The sequence below is a fragment of the Puntigrus tetrazona genome, chromosome 20 (genome assembly GCF_018831695.1).
Source record: "Puntigrus tetrazona isolate hp1 chromosome 20, ASM1883169v1, whole genome shotgun sequence".
Lineage (NCBI taxonomy): Eukaryota > Metazoa > Chordata > Actinopteri > Cypriniformes > Cyprinidae > Puntigrus > Puntigrus tetrazona.
The window spans coordinates 14,759,189-14,778,523 of record NC_056718.1 but is presented as its reverse complement, the minus strand read 5'-3'; the positions used below and the strand labels follow the sequence as shown (position 1 = coordinate 14,778,523).

Here is a 19,335-nt window from a genome sequence, read left to right as displayed (position 1 = left end):
ACATGTAAGTTTTTGGTGTTGGTGTAATTGGTGTTATTTATTCGATAAATTACCTCTATTCATTAGTGGGGGGTTTTACAGTATACTAAATAAATAAATGGCAAGAGGTAATGGCCAAGGGTGCATACATAGCACTGTAACACAAGGAGAAACTAAATTAATGTGTTTTATAGATCACTTGATACAACATTCTCATAATATATTTCCAGTTTGGGCAGATTTTTAAATATTGATAGACATTTTTTAAGTGATAAATGGGTTGATTTCATTTATGGATAGCAAAATAATTAGGTTGTATAGAAATTAAAGATTTTATTATTGCATTAGTGCTATTTATGTATTACAAGACTGTGACAAATTCTACCTCAAGTCCCAATCACGCGATATTTTGAGGCTGCATTCGGAAAGTGTTACGTCATAAGACCTTCGGCAACGTTCGGTTTTTCTAGGCACAACCAATAGAACTCCGAGAGCCATAACGCTCTCCTTCAATATAACCCACTTAATTTATAATGGGTCGGGTTCTCGCCGCTATCTTTTTTAAACGAAACTATTCTTTTCTTTTTGCTACTAGTACTTTATTATGGTGCGTCCCTAAACGCTTATAAGATTGCAGCCTTCGCTCTATAATTGATTGGTACGCCTGTTCCCCACTCTGTCCTCGCCATGGCGCCGTGTCCCTGCTCTCTCAGTTACTGAAAGTGGCCGCCTCTCTGCTGCTACCGACTCACGGTCTCTCTCCTCGCTCACAACCGCCATTTTGGAGACAGAGAGCTGCGAGTCGGCTGCAACAGAGACAGAGCAAAAACGGCGGACACGGGGGACAAGGTGAGCTAGCGTTTATGAGGAACATGGTGGGGGAGCAATGGGGGAAGATGGCCGGGAGGGAGAAAGAATTAGAATATGGGAATCGCAGATCTGCTGGCCTCCTCGACTCCCGCACTGCATATAGACACGAGACGGGACAGATGGTGCTTGACCTCACGTGGAACAAGGCCACGGAACATTACGAATAATTTTAAATCATATCTCCCTACATTTCATTTGACAAAGAGGTGGTGGCCTTAAAGAGACAGAACCCATTTCAATTATTCAAAATGATCAAGAACTTGACATGATACTAAAGCTCTGCTAAAAAGTCACCTCTGCGCGGTTTCATTCCAAATAGCAGCCAGCTAAACTTCATAGCCTTGCTTTTAAAAATCTAATAAAGCTCGTTTTTGGTGGTCGTGGCTCAAGTTTACATTGCCGCGCTGCTAACTAGCAACATATACAGTAACCCTGGATTTAGATTAACAAGCAGCACTGTCTGCTGAGACGTTTAGCGTTAGCTAAACCTAGCCAGCTTAGTGCGCTAGCTAAGCTAAGTCGGATAAAATAAAACAATAACCTGCCAATTATATTGTGTGAACGCAGTAAATTGACCATGATTTCATAATAAGTCTTAAGACACCTTGCACCGCCGTACGATTCTTCTTTATATAAAAGGGTACGCTCGTGTGACTGTATCAGCGTGCGTTTGTTTTATAAATTGCGCTGTCTCGTATTAAGAAACTAATATTGACGAGTATTTGTGAGTAACACACGAGTCTGTTGATTGTATAATAATAGTTCCACGAGCATTAAATCCAAGTGAATAGCCAAACTATAGAAATGAGTAACTCATAGGCTAGCCACTGCTCTGTTTGTTGTATTGCATCCAGGAAATGGTTAAATGAGGCACTAAAACACTAGTGGTGTGAGTGCTTTAGTTATGTTTACAAAAACTCCCCAAAACCTGTGCAAAAGGCACCTTTATCAATTGAGGTGGAGTATCACGTTTGCTCATAGCTGATTTGCTATAAACAGATGTTAATCCTTTTCCAGTGGGGCATTTTCAATATAACATTGCCTATTTTTCTATAAATAATACTTATATTTTGAGCGTTAATTAGTAGTTTTTAAAGCTGGTGTGGCAAGGACGTTCACTCTATTTTGTTATTTATTTTATACATTTCATGACCAATTTCTCATTTAAGTAGTTCATTAGTTTAGTATTTCTCAATTTAATATTCAAAAATTAATCCATGCACTTCACTTCACTTTTTTTTTTTTAAGTCACAGGGAAAACACGACATGCTACATTAAACTTATTGTAAGTATTTTTGGAAGGTGTGGATTTTCTCATTCTAGTGAGCATTTGATTTGAGCAAAGTTATCAATATTTTTTGATGAATGTCAAGTAAACATTTTGTCTTTTTTACTGTAATACTTGAATTGTTTAGGGAGGTTTTTTGTGTTCAGTAATTTAGCTTTATAATTAATGTTATTCAACATTAAAGACTTGTTACAAAGTTAATATAATTTTAAATGTTAAGTAGCATAACTTTGAAATATTTTTATTGACACCTAAACATGAAAAAAACATGAACATATAAATGTTTCTGAAGAATAATGTTACGCTGAAGACATAATTGATGCTGAAAATTCATCTTTGTATTACGGGAATAAAGTACATTTGTAAAATCTATTAAATAATCAAAAGTTTTTTCAAATTGTTACAATGTTTCCCAATATTACTGTTTTTGCTCTATTTTTTAATCAAATAATTGCAGCCTTGGTGAGAATAAGAAACTTTTTTTTAATCAGTTTTTTTTCTTCACTTTAATAAGATAAATCTTCTTTTCTTAAAGTATTTGAACAGATGCAAAACTAAAATGTCCAATTATAAGTTAAGTCATTCAGAAATTTGTGTCCTGATTCTGAACCTCACAAGGGTTGATCCGCCCTACAGAGGGCACATCCTGCTACAACAATGGAATAAATTCAGTATTACATCTCAGTATGCTTAACACTACTCAGATACTGTGCATATATATTTTTACATTTATTTCACATTTTTATTTTGCAATTTGTTATCATCATCAGGTGCTGAATATTAATATGCAATATTTATTTTCTAAATGTTCCATACATCTTACAGTTAATGTATTAAATAAGTGAATATCACACCCTTTTCTGTTTCAGATTAATCATTTCTGGGACACTCAATGTTGAACTTGTGAGATATGAAGTTTCGCTCTCCAAAGGTACTCCACCGTTCTTTGACCACAGTTTTATTACCTTGACTCAAGACATTGAGATGATCTTCATAATCTCATTTGTTCGCCAACAAACACTTTCCATATTGTATTTGCAGTAATCGCCCATTTGGGCTCTTAACCTCTTCCTATGGCCTCGGAGCAGGATGGCGTGGGAGACGCCACATGCTCAAAGTTGGCCAAACCGCTTCACCTGCAGTACCTTGAGCGATCCCTCCGCCTAGACACTTTTTTAAAGCAGACTGCTTCTGTATTTAACCAGAACATTTCCAGGTAATTTGTTGTGTACATACAGGTCCTTTTAAATCACTGCATTACTTTACAGAATCTTTAGAGACCATAATGTCCAACTAAGCTTTTAGTTTTAATGATTTTTAGCTGTTTTTTTTGTTTTAGAAAGTTTCCCCATTCACTATAATTACAAATACCAAGAGCTCATTATGGGAAATAATGCACTGGGGCTTGGTTGTAAGGCCAGTGGTGGTTTGTTTATGGTTGTGTTTGTGTGTGCTTCTCTATATCAGCGATGACAGCGATGATGGTTTGGGCGAGGGGTCTTCTCTGGCCTCGTCTAACCCACTGCTGGCAGTGAAAAATGATCACATCAACCCTGAGAAAGAGAGCAAGGACTCCTGCAGAGATAGAGAGGCAGAGTGTGGCACTCTTAATGGAGCTGTGCTGCAAGGTACAATACATAAAATAAAAAATAGCTATGATATATCACATGTTGCACAGACCAGTTGTCTGCATCTATTGCCGTGGATGTAATACATTTTGTCTTAATACTATGATAAAAACAAGTCGTATTTGACTGGTCAGGTCATTTCAGCATGGCGGTCTTTATTAGGCATTCCAGTGTGTATTTGATATTTTTTGAAAGTACTCCTCATTTATTTAGTTTTTAGTGAGTAAAATAAATGACTAAGTTCACTAACCCCAAACTGTCATCCTCAGAACACAAAGCTGACAAGGCCAGCCTGTATAACTTCTCAAAACTGAAGAAAAGCAGGAAATGGCTAAAGGTAATGTATAGATACAACACTACAGTAAGTTTGGGGAAAACCTTCATCTTAGCCCAATCCCTGCTTAAAGAAGCTTGTTTCCCCCTCAAGAGTGAAAAATAAAAACAGTAATTGCGTAGCAAATGAAGGCGCTTTGCAAAATATAAACAGTTACAAGAAATATAATCACATTTGTGATACGAAAAGTCAAAATGATGACTACGTATAACTAGTGAGAGTGAACTCCCAACTAAACGAAATACTCTCACAATATTGATATACAAACTCTGAAAGTGATGGGAAAAAATGAGATGGGGGGGAAATAATTCCAATTATGATAAAATTAAAATAAATGTTGGTAATCATATTTACAGATTTTTTTTCTCTAAAGAGGAAACGGGTTTCCATACTACTACTAAAAGCGTTGTCAGTTGCGCCTCTCCTGTCTGTGTCTAAGCATTCTGATGTTTGAGAGGTTGTTTGTGAATTTCAGGGCATCTTGCTGAGCGATGACACCACAGATTCGGATTCGGACTCGGATGATTCTGACTTCACGATGACACGGGAAGAGCTCCAGGACATGCTGCGGCTGCACAAGTTCACCAAACTCCACCAGAGCAAGTTCCACTCTGACAGAGAAGTATGACACGCTTGCTGAGTCTGGGATAGTTGCCCCCGCATAAACGGCTTCGTGGAAACAGTTGGTAATGTGTGTTTGTGTTCACAGCTGCAGCACTATCAACACTACAGCACCGGCCTCCTGTCCACTCACGACCCATTCTACGAGCAGCAGCGCCACCTACTGGGCCTCAAGAAGAAGAAAATCAAGGAAGAGAAGAAATGTAAGGGTAAGCCTACAGAATAAATGGGGATGACAGGAGCCGTTTTCTGTTCAGATGAATGCTCATCCTTCTTCTGTTTTCATAGCCAAGTTAAAAAAGATGAAGAAGAAGAAGAAACGAGGAGAGGAGTTCTCTATGGAAGGACGGCCTCACGTTACTAAAATTTTTGCTAAGTTTTCTCATGATGCACCTCTTCCCATGATCAAAAAGAAGCACTTAACCATTGAGCAGCTCAATGCTCGTAGACGAAAGGTCTGGCTCACTATTGCCAAAAAAGAAATCCCAAAGGTACAACTATTTATTTTTGGAATCCCATTGAGCTTTGTGGCACACACAATATCTATTTCCTCTGTTCCTGCTTCAATCAGTGTTTTCATTGACTCACTTTAGGCATTTAAACAGAAAGTCTCAGCAAGGAACTTTGTTTTAACCAACGCCAGAAAGGTAAGAGATGTTTATTTTTTTATATAACTTACCACTGGGTTTTGAAAGAAGTCTTTCATTCTCACCAAGGCTGCATTTATTTGGGGAGAAAAGTAAAAATGTTAATATTTAGAAATTTTCTTTTTATGTTTTGATGGCAAAGCTATCAATGCTTATCGGCAGTCTTCAGTGTCACATGATAGTTAAAAACCATTTGTATATGCTTATTTGGTGCTCTAGAAACATTTAAACCGAATTTATTTGTAATACAAATCTTGTGTAAAATCTTTACTGACACTTTTATTCAGTTTACTGACCATAAACATTTAAAACTAGCGCTGTCACTAGTTTACATAATGTGCGTGTACTGCGTATTTATTACAAATAGATAAATACACACACGCATGTTTGTATATAAGAGAAATGTTATGTTTAACTTTTATATATAATTTAAATCATACAAATGTAAATATATACACGTAAATGCATATCTTTTCAAAATAGATTATATATTTGTAATAAATGTGCACCGTACACACGCATATTATGTACACAAATGATTTTGGATGGCATTGATCATGATTAATCATTCGACAGCACTAGATGCAACATTTTAGGGTCAAATTCTGCACTAAAAATCTTCTGTTAAAAATGCATGTGTACACTTGTCCAGTTGGCCCACCAGTGTATGCGTGAGGTCCGGAGGGCCGCGATCCAAGCACAGAAGAATTGCAAAGAGACTTTGCCGCGAGCGCGCCGCCTCACCAAAGAAATGCTGCTGTACTGGAAAAAGTATGAGAAGGTGGAAAAGGAGCATCGCAAACGCGCCGAGAAAGAGGCTCTTGAGCAACGCAAGCTGGATGAGGAGATGCGGGAGGTATCAATAAATAAGCACTAGAACTTATATTTCACTGAGTGTCACTTCATAATCATTTTACTGACAGGTCTTCCTGTGTCTCCTGTCAGGCTAAGCGTCAGCAGAGGAAGCTTAACTTCCTGATTACCCAGACAGAGCTGTACGCTCACTTCATGGGGGGCAAGCAGAACGCTGGGGGAGACGGCACACAGGAGGAGATCCTACGCAAGCTTGAGGATAACACCTCCCAACGGCAGATCGACATCGGTGGAGGGGTTATGGTAAATGTCGGCCAGGAGGACTATGGTAAGATCTTATTGTGACCCTGATAGATCTGATAAAAACGTGGAACACAATCGTGCATTTTAGAGTCAATTTTCATGCTGTCTTTTTCCAGATAGTGAATATTACAAGTCTCAGGCCCTTAAAAATGCAAAAGAAGCTTACCAGATTCACCAAGCCAGAGTAAGTGGCACTCCGATGGCACTTTACATGTGTATTTGAGTGAATTTCTGCTTGAAATCATTACATGGTCCCTCTTTTTGTTGTCTAGACTAGGTTGTTTGATGAGGAAGCGAAGGACAGTCGCAGTGCCTCTCTGCATGCGGCTAGTGTGTCTGGCTCTGGCTTTGGTGAGAGCTACAGTTTATCAAACCCGTCTATTCAAGCAGGTGAAGACATCCCCCAGCCCACCATCTTCAGTGGGAAACTTAAAGGCTACCAGCTCAAAGGCATGAACTGGCTGGCCAATCTTTATGAACAGGTGATTTTTTTTGATGATCTGTATATATATTTTACTGCAAAAATATTTTCCTCAGCCAAAATATCAAATTTAAAAAAAATAATTTTTATAAAATTTTTAGACATGCAAAAATGATTGTCTTGTTTTCAGAAAAAAAAAATTCAAAATAAAGTGACTTTTTGTTTTAAGTAAAAATTCACTTCATTTTGACTTGTTTTTTTTTCTGAAAACAAGAAAATAAATTTTTGCTTGTCTTGAAAAAGTTTTGCAAATGCTATATGAACTTTCGAATCATCAGAGAAGCCTGAAAAAATCATAAATGTATTGTTTTTCACTAAACTTATGCAGCATGAATGTTTTCAACATTAAAAATATAAAATCAATAGTCATAAAAGAGACACAAACAAATTTTACAAACTTATAAACAGTAGTGTATATTTAATTCTTCCATCGTGTCTGTGATCTTTAGATGATTTATGTCTCTTTGTCTCCTAATAGGGTATTAATGGCATTCTGGCAGATGAGATGGGGCTTGGAAAGACAGTTCAGAGTATCGCTTTACTGGCTCATCTGGCAGAGGTAACGACTGATGCTCCAAGCTTTCTGAAGACATGCAGCAGCTTAGTTTGAGGATCAGACTAAAAATGTAGTAGTGACACTGAAAATCTTGCCGCTCAACTTAGCCGTACTGTTTTAATAATATTAATACATTTACAGATTTCCTTTAATAACAAATAGTAATACTAGTATTCGTTTTCTCAGAGCATTTTAAAGCAAATACATGTATATGCTCTCTTCATCCCTATCATTTTCAAGCCAAAAGATTTCACTTGAAAGATACTGTATTTCACAATCTCCAGCCTCTCAGGTCGAAAATCTGGAAAAGGTTTATTTTGTGGGAATAAGACACCAGCATTTTAAAAGAAAACAATTCTGCTTTCTGATGTCCTGTGATATCATATTATTTTCTCCCAAACAAACCCCTGACACCACAAATCAGTTATTTGGCATCATTTCGAACCCTCCAGCTGTCTCCGCTGCTCTCTGTGACTTCCAGGGCTTGCGAAAAGAGGAGGATACAGAGTTTTGGTATTTGATATGAAAGTGTAGCGCTGTGGGCCCATAGGAAGCCGTGGTAGCATGTTACCTCGTTCTTCAGTTGTTTCCTGTTTTGACCCCTCTCTCCTCTCTCTTTCTTTCCCACCATCTCTGCTCCCTTCCCCCTCCGCTTTCTGCACCTGTTTGGCTTATTTTGTGTTCGTGTGTTCTATCTGACAGAGGGAAAACATCTGGGGACCCTTCTTGATCATCTCCCCAGCCTCAACACTCAACAACTGGCATCAGGAGTTCTCCCGCTTTGTCCCCAAATTCAAGGTGAGTGTGGCAGCTGTGCAGGGAAACACCTGCAGCCGTGGAATCCTTTTTGCCGCTCTCTTTCAGTGTCCCTCACTGTCTCAAACTTTTTATAAACCCATTGAACTTTGTCTATTTGCAGAACAATGGAAAATGTGTTTTTTCTTAGCCTTTGCATATTTTTGCTATAAGGAAACGCATGACAGATTACTGCACTTCTGGTCTGGTTTTTGTAATCCTTAGGGGGCAGTGTTGTATCATTTATAGTGTGTTCCACTAATATCAGCATACTAAATATTAATTTCCTGCCAGTCAGACTAAATCTCACAAATCATCCGTTTCTGAAATTCCAGCCAGAAAAATTTAAGGAATATCGGAGGGCTGAGCAATAATTATTTCAAATATTATTTCTATAATTATTATTATTTTGTTGGCCTGGTAAGGCCAGAAATTTGGATTAATACTTGCCCTGCCAATGTTTTTACTGGCTCTGCCACAATTTATTTTTAGCAACATATTTTTGTCACATTTTTTGTGTCTAATAACAAACTTATAAAGATATAAAAAGTATGTGTTTGAATTTATATGTTTATATATGTTTTATGTTTTTTTTTTTTTTTTTTTTTTTTTTACATCTTTATTTGATGATTTCATCAGGCTAAGACAAACTTGAAATAATTTTCTATAATTGCTGGTTTGTCTCATTCTGTCTTGCAGGTGTTACCATACTGGGGGAATCCTCATGATCGTAAAGTTATAAGAAAATTTTGGAGCCAGGTATTTAAGAATATTGCACTAAAACATAGGTTTCAAGACCGCTCCTGGGGACCCACTGTCCTGCAGAGTTCAGAGTTCAGTACCTAATCAAACACACACACCTGAAACAGCTAATCAAGGTCTTCAGGATCACTTAAAAAGACTTTGCTGCAGAGTGGGTGAACAGGAGCAGGGTTGTAGACTTTAAAATGTTGTAGCTCTAAAATGTTGAATAAATTGAAATCCACTACTTAAACCATATTTTATCCTTTTTTTGCTCCTGTAGAAAACTCTGTATACCCAGAATGCACCATTTCATGTGGTCATCACCAGTTATCAGCTGGTGGTGCAAGATGTGAAGTATTTCCAGAGGGTGAAATGGCAGTATATGGTGCTAGACGAGGCTCAGGCACTGAAAAGCAGCACCAGGTAATTAGTACTCGATTAGTACTTTAAAAATTTACAATATTTACTTTACATGCATACTCGCTATATGTAAGTACTTTTTGGAATAACAAGATGATTGACTGCAAAGCAAATGGGATTATTACAAACAAATCTTGAAAAGAAGAAAAAAAGATCTTCAAACTGAGCGTAAAAGAAAAAAAAAAAAAAAAAAAAGATTTTAACTACATACATTTTCACCCCATAAAGGTATAAACTTTGTTATACATAGTATTTACTTAAATTAAATAGGTTTGAAACTGACACTAGCATAGCCACACTGACACTGCTGAAAATCTTAAAATGGCCAAGTGTAGGAAGTTAAGTACAGTATTTTCTTGCAGCTATATCATAACTGATATATCCCACCACAGATATATAACAAATCTTATAAAAAAAGGTTCAGATGCTCCTGGGAGGCTTCAGTAATGGTGCATCTCAGATTTTCCATGTTCCCGTCCTCATAGTCAGTGCAGTGACACTATGTCTGGACTGGAACCCTCCAGAGAAAGAGGGCCTCTCGAGCTCTGAGTGTGAGTTTATGCCTCTCTGGAGATGACAGCACATGTGCCAGCAGCTTCTGTTGTGGTGGAACATGATTTATTGCCCAATCAGAGTCTCCGCAGGCCGTCAGAGTGGCTTTCATGAGCTTTTAAGTCTCTGAAGTGCCCGTAATCAATGTAAGACTTAACTGAGTGTGAGAAGTAAGAACACCTGAAGGATTTAGAGTTCAGCATTGAGTTTTGATGTCATGTCGAGAGTTGAATGTCTGTTAACCTCAGCTTGCTTGGGAGGTCTTAGTAGCTGTGTCTGGGTATTCTTGGCAGTGTCCGATGGAAGATTCTCCTTCAGTTCCAGTGCAGGAACCGCCTTCTGCTAACAGGGACGCCAATCCAGAATACAATGGCAGAAGTGAGTGCATTCATGCGAGACCTTGTTTGAGTTCACGTGTGCGAGCGAAAAACCTGACATTGTTGTTCTTCCTCTCAGTTGTGGGCCCTGCTTCATTTCATCATGCCGACTCTATTTGACTCTCACGAGGAGTTCAACGAGTGGTTTTCCAAGGACATCGAGAGTCATGCTGAAAACAAATCTGCTATTGATGAAAGTCAGTCAACACTTGTATTTATTTCCTTTCAGTTGTTGTTTATTGCTCATTTGATCTCCAAGTAGGTTACAGTATGTGTTAGAGTGGAACAATGTAGTCAAATAAATTATTTACAAAATGTTTGTCAAGATAAATATGGATGTTGACGTGAGAAAGACAGGACAGAATGTCTGAAGTAGATTAAAAAGCTTAACGTTTGAAGGTTTTTAGTTTGAAGTAGTTTTAAATGTCATCCTGATTTGTTCTTCGTCTATCAGTTTTATCATTTTGTTAGAACCTTTTAGGATGTTGTTAGGCTTTGTTGGTATAATTTAGCATTTAGCTAGTGTATCCTTAGCTAGTTGATTGACTTTGCTATTGTCATCTCAGAATAATATTACATTTAAATCAAAGACTTTTTGCTTTCTCAAGCCAGTATAATGTATTATATATTATTTATAATATCAGCTGCAAAATCAGTCATAAAGGTCAGTTTTTTTAAATTGAGATGAGCAAGAGCAAGCAAAACAAGATGTTTAGCTCACGTTCTTCTATTTTTTGACATGATTTACTTGGTTTACCCTTTCAGACCAACTTTCCAGATTGCACATGATCCTAAAACCTTTTATGCTGCGCAGAATAAAGAAGGATGTGGAGAACGAGCTCTCTGACAAGGTGATGTCCTATAGCCTCTCACTCAAAATTATGGTTTCATACCTAAAATGTCTATGTATGCCATATTTATGTTACTTACTTTTCAAACCTTCACCTCAGATTGAAATCCTGACATACTGCCAGCTGACCAGCAGACAGCGGCTGCTCTACCAGGCCCTAAAGAACAAGATCTCCATCGAGGACCTGCTGCAGTCTTCAATGGGCACGGCCCAGCAGGCCCACAGCACCACCAGCAGCCTCATGAACCTCGTCATGCAGTTCAGGAAGGTGAGGCTGTGTTTGTCATCTTTAAAGGGATCGCTCACCTAAATACGAATATTTTGTTTGAAATCACAATAGGGTTAGTAAATTGACAAGAAATGTAATTTTTGAGTGGACGTTTCCTTTAAAGCCTGTCTGATCTTTTAAACTCTTACTGTGTGTATATAGTGAAGAGTAGCTTTTTTAAAACATGTTTTTCCCAACTTTCAAAGGTTTGTAACCACCCAGACCTTTTTGAGCGTCAGGAGATACGTTCGCCTTTCCACATGTCCCTGAAGCCCTTCATCATGTCCAAATTTCTCTTCCGACATGCCATCCTACAAACGTCTGACCATGGAAAGACCAAGTGAGTTGACCTCAGTGTAGCTCCCAGGTTTACTGTACCTTCCTTAGCCTGTTCACACTAAGGATGATAACTATAAAGTTAACCACTCTAATTCTGTAAGAATAGGCAAGTCCACACTAAAAATAAGAGGAACATTACTGTTGGAATATAGAGCAATATATTTCTTTTCCAGGTAATGAATGATAAAAAACACTTTCAGCTTATCAGAATATGTAAAGCAGCAGACAACATAAAGTAGTGCTCAACATTATTCATACCCTTGGCAAATTTGATCAAAGAAGGCGCTGAAAATAAATATGCATTATCTCCATTAGAGACTGTCCCTGCTAGAAATTTTACAATGGGCCATGGATCTTCCATTAGGACAGTGATCCAAAAAGTCTAACAAAACTGGGTCACTGAGAACAAAATGAAGCTTCTGCCATGCCCAACCCAGTTCTTTTACCTGAACTTTATAGAAAATCAATGGGGTGAACTTAAGAGAAGCACAAACATGGACCTGGAAATCTGAAGGGTCTGAGACTGGAGAGATTGTAGTTTATAGTATTTGTTACAGTATTTTGTAGTTATGGATGAGCATGATTTCACCAAGTACAAGATGTTCCTGGAGCAATATTTCAGATTTGAGGGATACATTTTTTAGGAAACATCTGTTTTAGTATTATGATCAGGGTTAGGTGCTTCTACACCCTTGTTAATCTACAAACCTTGCTATAATTTCCCACTGATTTTAGGAATACATTTTGGGTTGGTTTAGGGGTAGGGATTGGTATAAGTATATATTTTTGGCAGTAATGCTGATCCAGGATCATGTCTTACTTGGCAAAATCATGGTGACCATCATGCTTAATGTGAACAGACCTTAAGGTGACACTTATGCAATGGTGTGTCGATTCCATCAAAATGATATACATGTGTAATAGTTTTTACAAGTTTTTATTTAATTTAATTCAATGTTTATTCTCTCACTTCTCAGGCTGAAGCAGACTTTGCTCTCTCCGTTCTCTGCTCAACACATTCAACAGTCCTTGTTTCACAGAAAAAGTAAATCTCTATTATTCAACAATTTTATTCAGATTTTGTAAACTTATTCCATTCCTGATCATATGTTGAACCCATACAGCTGAAGGTGAAGGCAGCAGCTACTCTTTCCTGCGTTTTATTGATGTGTCTCCTGCTGAGATGTCCAACATCATGCTTCAGGGGACAGTAGTTAGGTAAGTTCAGTGTTAATTTTGACAGCAAGTTTTAATTTAATGTTAGTTATATTTTAGTTGTCTAAATTGTTTTTAGTTTTAGTCTAGTTTAATCAACGAAATATCATATGATTTTAGTCAACTAAATCTACAGTAAAATTGAATGGGTTTAGTAAGTGTAATGCATTCATTAAGTTTCCAAACTCATTATGTCCGACATTAAGGTTTTATTGTTATAAACACTGATTTAACAGTGGCGATACACAATGCCAGTATGTTGAATATAACCACTTCTCTTAAAGAACAAGAACATGGTTTTCTTTTCAATGGATATATATGCTAATTTAGCATTTTTTTTTATAACAACTCGTTTACCATATTATTCATTATTTCAAGCAGACATATATTTATTTATATAAATATATTTTGATTAATCTTTTAGTTATTAAGTCAAGAACACTTTGTTATTTTACTTTTGTTGCTGGATTAACATCAGTGATTTGAACAATAGCAACAAAATTAGGCTGCTATTCCTTTAAAACGGAATTCACGGATGTAATGTACTCATACATGTTCTCCCTATCGTTTACGTTAACCTAAGACAAAACAAGACTGTTTACGTGAATTGTCGACAAAATGGACAATTCGACATCATTGTGTGTGTAATTGTACTCGCTCTCAGAGTGTACACACTTCAGTGTGTGTGTTTAGAAACCAGACTAAATCGGGTTCTCTCTTGCATCGTCAAATGTATCCATATGTAAGATTTTTGAAGGTTTTATGAGATGTACAGCATGCATATATTTGCTTATGTCCTGCAGGATGCATCTATAGTCTATGATATGTTGGAAAGTAAGTCTAAACTCCAAACCTCCGTCTAACCTCCGAACCACGCAGCAGATTCGTTCTGAATCTGTCCCTATTTTTGGATAATAAAATCTTCTCTTCTCTCAGGTGGTTAGCTCTATATTTGTCCTACAAATCGGCCTATCGGCTCCACCATAGCCGTCTGTGGGATGAAGAGGCGCTGGAGAACAAGGCTAAAGGGAGAGCCGGGCTAGGGAAGCTGTGTCTTTCACACAGAGATCTCATCCTGTGGCTTAACCGGCCAACATCTTACCCAAATGTCCACAGGAGTCCTATTCTACAGGTGAGCTCTGTCGTTCTCTTTCTTGCCTCGTCATTTGACAATATATAAACTAGTTGACCTAATCAAAATTTGTGAATTGTTCTCAAACCTTTCAAAGCCCCCACTTTATCCAAAACTACATACATTTTTTGGTTGGATTTGGTTGAATGCCTACATTTTTTGGTTGGATTTTAAAGATCATTAATATAAATAAATGTAAATAATTTATGTAAAAATTCAAACAACCTGCTTATGCTGACTTGTACAATAAAATATATAAAAGATTAAGGAAGCAAATTTAAAGCAGTATTACACTATTAACTTTTATAAAGACACACTTATAGCATATATTTTGTATAGATAAATTCTATCATTTATAAATGTATATCATATATAAATGTAAAATACACATGCATGAGTATGTATTTATGGTAACGTTAATGTACATAATAAATATATACAACACACACACATATGTAAACAGTGATTGTTTTTGTGATTAATCATGATTAATCATTTGTTTTTGGAACACCCTGATCCATGAGATTTTTTGAGACCGAAGACATGAGAGTAACATGCATACGTAGAAAAAGCAGTACAGTAGAATACAAAAAAAACCCGCCCTGCATGAATGTCCCGTAGTCTTCTCATTATTGGCATATGATCTGGTTGAAAGGTACATCCAAAAATAATAAGTACTGGTTATTTCTCAGGCATTACTCGGAAGACACAGTGGAACAGTCTTGCTTCTAGATGTCTGGTTAGCGTGCTCGAACAGAACTGAATATCTTCCAAAGATTTGATTGCACAAATTTTGGCTTATTTTTTGCTCATCATATTGCATCCACCGTTTTGGAGTTTATGTATGAGTGCACAGGTCTACTCTTGCTTTAGGTTACCCCACCAAACCAGATTAAATGACCCTCATCTTTCATTAACAGCAAAGGCTCGTATTTCGTTGTGGAAACCTATTTCTACTCACCCACGAGACTCTGCAGTGTTGCTGTATATCAAATGCTGGTGGGAATAGCAAAGGTCCAAACTGATTAGCGGGGAAAGGAAAGACGATAGAGGAAGCGATGCTGGATGTCCCAGTCCAGGAGCTACAGTGTCGTCCCCTGGAGGCCAAACAGCGGCAGGGTTAACCTGCAGTTTGGCACGCTGGCATGCGTTCAGGCTACGGTCAGGGGAAGCTGTGTTCAGGTGCTGACTGAGGTGTAATATTATCCACTTCCCACTACAGCTTTTATACCACACAAGCGTCTCCTAGCTCCACTGGGGCATGGATGGGGAACACGACACCACAACCGTCAGCTCTCCGTGTGGACTGGCCCATATCGAGCACTCCGAGACCTGCCGTTAGATTTGTAAAGGATCTTAAACTATGCTAACTACAGACAAAAGCGAAAGCACCTGTTTTTTTCTTTTTTTATTTCAGATCTTCTCCAAACGCGATTCGGAGCTGTTCAGTTTTCTCCAAACATTGCAACGTATTGCGATTTTGAATTGTAAACCTAGATACTCAGCAAAAAAACAAATTCCCAGTCTCTAAATTTGTGAGTAATCACGTATTGCTCAAGCTTAGTGCTGAATGTGAACTGAAGGCTCCTCCTCTCTGTGCGGATGTAACTGATCTGTGTATTGTTGTATGGTAATTAGCATTTGGTGTGTTTGTATCCATCAGCGAGCAGCCGCAGGCAGCAGCGCTGTGAGAATCTCAGGGCTCTAGATGCTGGGATCATATTAATGCCTCATCTGTGTTTGTACGGTCAATCTCACTGATGTCCTGGCAAGAGTTTCAAGCCTGTGCTTTATAAAACAAAACCCAAGCACTCCTGCTGATACTGCCCTACCGCACCTTTCTTTCTTTTTTTGCAATCTTCTTTGTCCTTTTGCATTCTTTCTGTCATACTTTTTTGCATTTCTTCTTTTTCTGTTTTCATATTTAATTTAGTCCTTTTTATTGTTTTCTTGCTTGCTTTTTTCTTTTGTTAAATCATTTATTCTTTTTGTTTGGCTTTTATGTTCTTTTTTCTTATTGTGTTATTGCTGTTTATTTGTTATTTCACACTCCTTCCTTTTTTAATTTTTTCCCCCCAACTGACTTAACTTTATTTCTGTTTTTTTTTACATATTTCTTGTGAGTTTGTGCTCTTTTTTCATTCCTTCATTCTTGTTATTGTTGTCATTTTTCATTTATTGTTGTTATTTTATGTTACTTGCTTTTTTTCTTTTTACGTTCTTCTTATTTTTTTCCTTTTTTTTCCTTTCCTGTCATTTATTTTTTTGTTTTAATTTATAACTTGTATATTTTTCTTTTTGCTTTGTCCACTCTTGCTTGCTTTTTGTTTGTTTTTTCATTATTGCAACATTATTTTAAATAATTTCTCATTATTCCTTGACTAGTTTTGTTTCTCTGTTCTTTTATTCTTTTCTTGCACTCTTCCATTCTTTCATTTCTGCTCTCTTTTCCCATTCCTTTTTTTCCCTTTCATTTATTGCTGTTGTTTTGCTTGCATTTGCTTTTTAAAATTTCCTTCTTTTTTTTTTATTGTTTTTTCTTTTTTCTTTTATTTTCACTCTCATTCTTTTCTCACTTTTTCTTTCTTTCTCTCTCATCACATGTCTTTCACACCTCATCCATCATTAGCTCACAGCCTCCTCTAAATGAAGCTGACATGTCTGTTTATTCTTGTCACTTTTGTGGATGCCGACAGGAAACAGGCAGATATATAGGCTGGTCTTTATGATTCATGCGGGTCATTAGAGCTGTAGTTTTGACTTTGACCCCCGTCTGGACGTCTGTTACCACCGTGGTCTCATTTAGGGTATCACTTCTGCTCAGCGTGACCTCTTGACTTGTGACAAATGGAGCTGATGGGATGGGAGTTGGGTTTACATTAGATTAGGAGTAATTTGTTGTAGAGGCTAGTGAGATCACTAGGAGGTGCTGCAGGCCCGTGAGCTCCTTTGTGACATATTCACACATCCTCACACCCACACACTCAATCATATTACGTGTTGACGTTTTGTGACAGTATGTGATTTAGAAGGGTGTAATATGCTATGCTGACTTTTTGTTTTCTTTCTTTCCTGCAGGATTTAGTGTTCACGTCCACAGGGTCTTCGCTAAACTGTCACACTGACGCGGTCATCCACAGCCGACGCTCATCCACTAAAACCTTCAGACCGTGCCAGCCTACCCAACCACCCAAGTTTTTACTCGCCGTCACACCCAGGGTGAGAAACACACAGCCAAACATCTTAGTGAACCAAATTGATTGCCAGGACTTTCAGTTTAGCGGTTTGATATAAATCCAGGTTTCTGCATGCAGTAACTCTGCTTTCAGTGTCAATTAACGTTTTGGCAAATGTCAGAAACTCGTCAGCGTGGATTTCTGCTGAGGGTGGTCAGATGCTGACAGCGATCTCCCGCTGTCTCAGAAACAAACTTGCTATCCAATATGAAAGACTTGTTCTCTGTGTGGCCCTCAGTACAAGCCTGGTTTATTTATCCTCTTTGACCTCCTGACAGATCTTCTGCTCAGCTGATCATGACCCCGGTGGAGAGTAACCAAACAACACAAGCCCACCAGTGAGAAATCAGAGGTCTTGGTTAAGGGCTGCTTCTTTGACTGTGAATACACAGCCCATCAAAAACCACACCACCACTTGGGATACTCGCGTACTAGGGAATGTTATTCAAGATATTGTGAATTCACATGTTTGGTACTAAAGGAAACGTGATAGTTGAGACTGAAAACATTATTTCCTGGTTCAAGATCAACATTTCTATCAAACAATTCTAGCCAAACTGTCTAAGTAGTTTTCAGATTTTTTTAGATTGAAAAAACTCAACTCAGTACAACTTGACCACTAATATCTAATTACATCCTTTGTTTTTTGGATGAAAATAGTTTCACTTTCACAGCGAAACACAGTGAATATGGCACCCGCAGCAACACTACAGCACGAATAATAGTTCCTTCTTTAATTTAATCCTTTAGTTAAATTATATAGTTATTTGTGTAATTAAACAAATAAAAATTAATATTTATATAAATGGTAATGTCAGAATTCTTATGTATACTTTTTTGTCTTATATTTAAATACTTAATTTATAATATTACATAAAATGAATTATTTTCTTTTTAATTATAAATAATTTAATAATTAGAATGTTATAACAGTTTTTCAGTAATTTTTTTAACCACCCTAACAATGACCCACCTTTAAAACCTTAGATGATTTTATATAACCCTAAACTGATCTGACAAATCATCTTATTTTCAGATCCAAGAAATTAAACTGTGAGCCAGGAAAACGCTAGTCCAGATATTAATCTTTTATACGTGACCGGCATGGTTGTACTGAATCATATCCGCATGTATGAGAAACGGTCCCTTTTCCTCCAACATCTGCTGTTAACTTGGCTAATGTGAGTCTATCACTGTGTTATCCCAACCCGTGAGTCAGGATTGTGTCTGGCTTCATGGACACGATGTGAGAATTGGCATCGGATTGGCACCCGCCCCTAAGCACCAGGGGCATATGGGCACTGTGGGAAAGTGATAAGATAGATTAGTCGCCTTTTTTCTCTTTATTCATGAGGGACTCTTGACCCTTTTGGCTTTTTAAGGCCACATCTGCGTGTTCGCTCTCCTATTGGTCAGCTGTTTGCTACAAAACTGGAATCCTGGCCAAAGCTGAGCTGTTTTTCATCAGAGATAAGAATGAAAGGAAGATAATATCATCCGCTTGTCAGCACGCCATAAAATTCTCCATAAAGCTGAAAGAGGGATAAAGCGAGAGGGAGAGGGAAAGAAAAGAAACGGCCGGTGAAAGGGGTTGTGAGCGGTGTGAATCACTACAGGAAATGGTCATCTGTTACTCAAAGGCCTGTTAGCGCTGTTAGCACTGCTGACCTCTGCCACGCTTTCCTGCCAGAGCGGCGGGGTTCGGACAAAATGTCAGAAAGACAGGGTTGTGTGTGTGTGTGTGTGTGCGCTTGACAACTGGAAATGATTCTTCTACCTCCTCAAACTCCAATTTGTTTTGTGTTTCTTAGTGATAAAAAGACTATATAGGGAAATAGATGGCAATTATCTGGAGGAAAGGCACTTTGATAGTGTAAACTGCCTTGG

At 37.7% G+C, this 19,335-nt stretch overlaps 1 protein-coding gene across 4 annotated transcripts in view; it reads left to right on the top strand.

Moving 5' to 3' along the window:
• The first annotated feature begins 701 nt into the window (after positions 1-701).
• Positions 702-19,335, top strand: part of ino80 (INO80 complex ATPase subunit) — a 34,868-nt gene continuing 16,234 nt past the window's right edge. For 2 of the 4 annotated variants that reach the window (XM_043218792.1, XM_043218789.1), the window contains exons 1-26: positions 702-828; positions 3,007-3,068; positions 3,179-3,353; positions 3,605-3,765; positions 4,035-4,102; positions 4,575-4,721; positions 4,809-4,929; positions 5,009-5,211; positions 5,314-5,367; positions 6,020-6,223; positions 6,313-6,508; positions 6,600-6,667; positions 6,756-6,965; positions 7,443-7,523; positions 8,223-8,318; positions 9,015-9,074; positions 9,340-9,482; positions 10,325-10,409; positions 10,488-10,605; positions 11,174-11,259; positions 11,359-11,526; positions 11,733-11,866; positions 12,843-12,910; positions 12,990-13,083; positions 14,017-14,212; positions 17,291-17,431. In XM_043218792.1, the coding sequence (XP_043074727.1) occupies positions 3,211-3,353; positions 3,605-3,765; positions 4,035-4,102; positions 4,575-4,721; positions 4,809-4,929; positions 5,009-5,211; positions 5,314-5,367; positions 6,020-6,223; positions 6,313-6,508; positions 6,600-6,667; positions 6,756-6,965; positions 7,443-7,523; positions 8,223-8,318; positions 9,015-9,074; positions 9,340-9,482; positions 10,325-10,409; positions 10,488-10,605; positions 11,174-11,259; positions 11,359-11,526; positions 11,733-11,866; positions 12,843-12,910; positions 12,990-13,083; positions 14,017-14,212; positions 17,291-17,431 (3,045 nt within the window). In that variant the 5' untranslated portion in view covers positions 702-828; positions 3,007-3,068; positions 3,179-3,210. Of the gene's footprint in view, positions 829-2,097; positions 2,135-3,006; positions 3,069-3,178; positions 3,354-3,604; positions 3,766-4,034; positions 4,103-4,574; positions 4,722-4,808; positions 4,930-5,008; positions 5,212-5,313; positions 5,368-6,019; positions 6,224-6,312; positions 6,509-6,599; positions 6,668-6,755; positions 6,966-7,442; positions 7,524-8,222; positions 8,319-9,014; positions 9,075-9,339; positions 9,483-10,324; positions 10,410-10,487; positions 10,606-11,173; positions 11,260-11,358; positions 11,527-11,732; positions 11,867-12,842; positions 12,911-12,989; positions 13,084-14,016; positions 14,213-17,290; positions 17,432-19,335 lie in introns of all 4 variants that reach the window. The other 2 variants (XM_043218791.1, XM_043218793.1) reach the window with 2 other exon arrangements.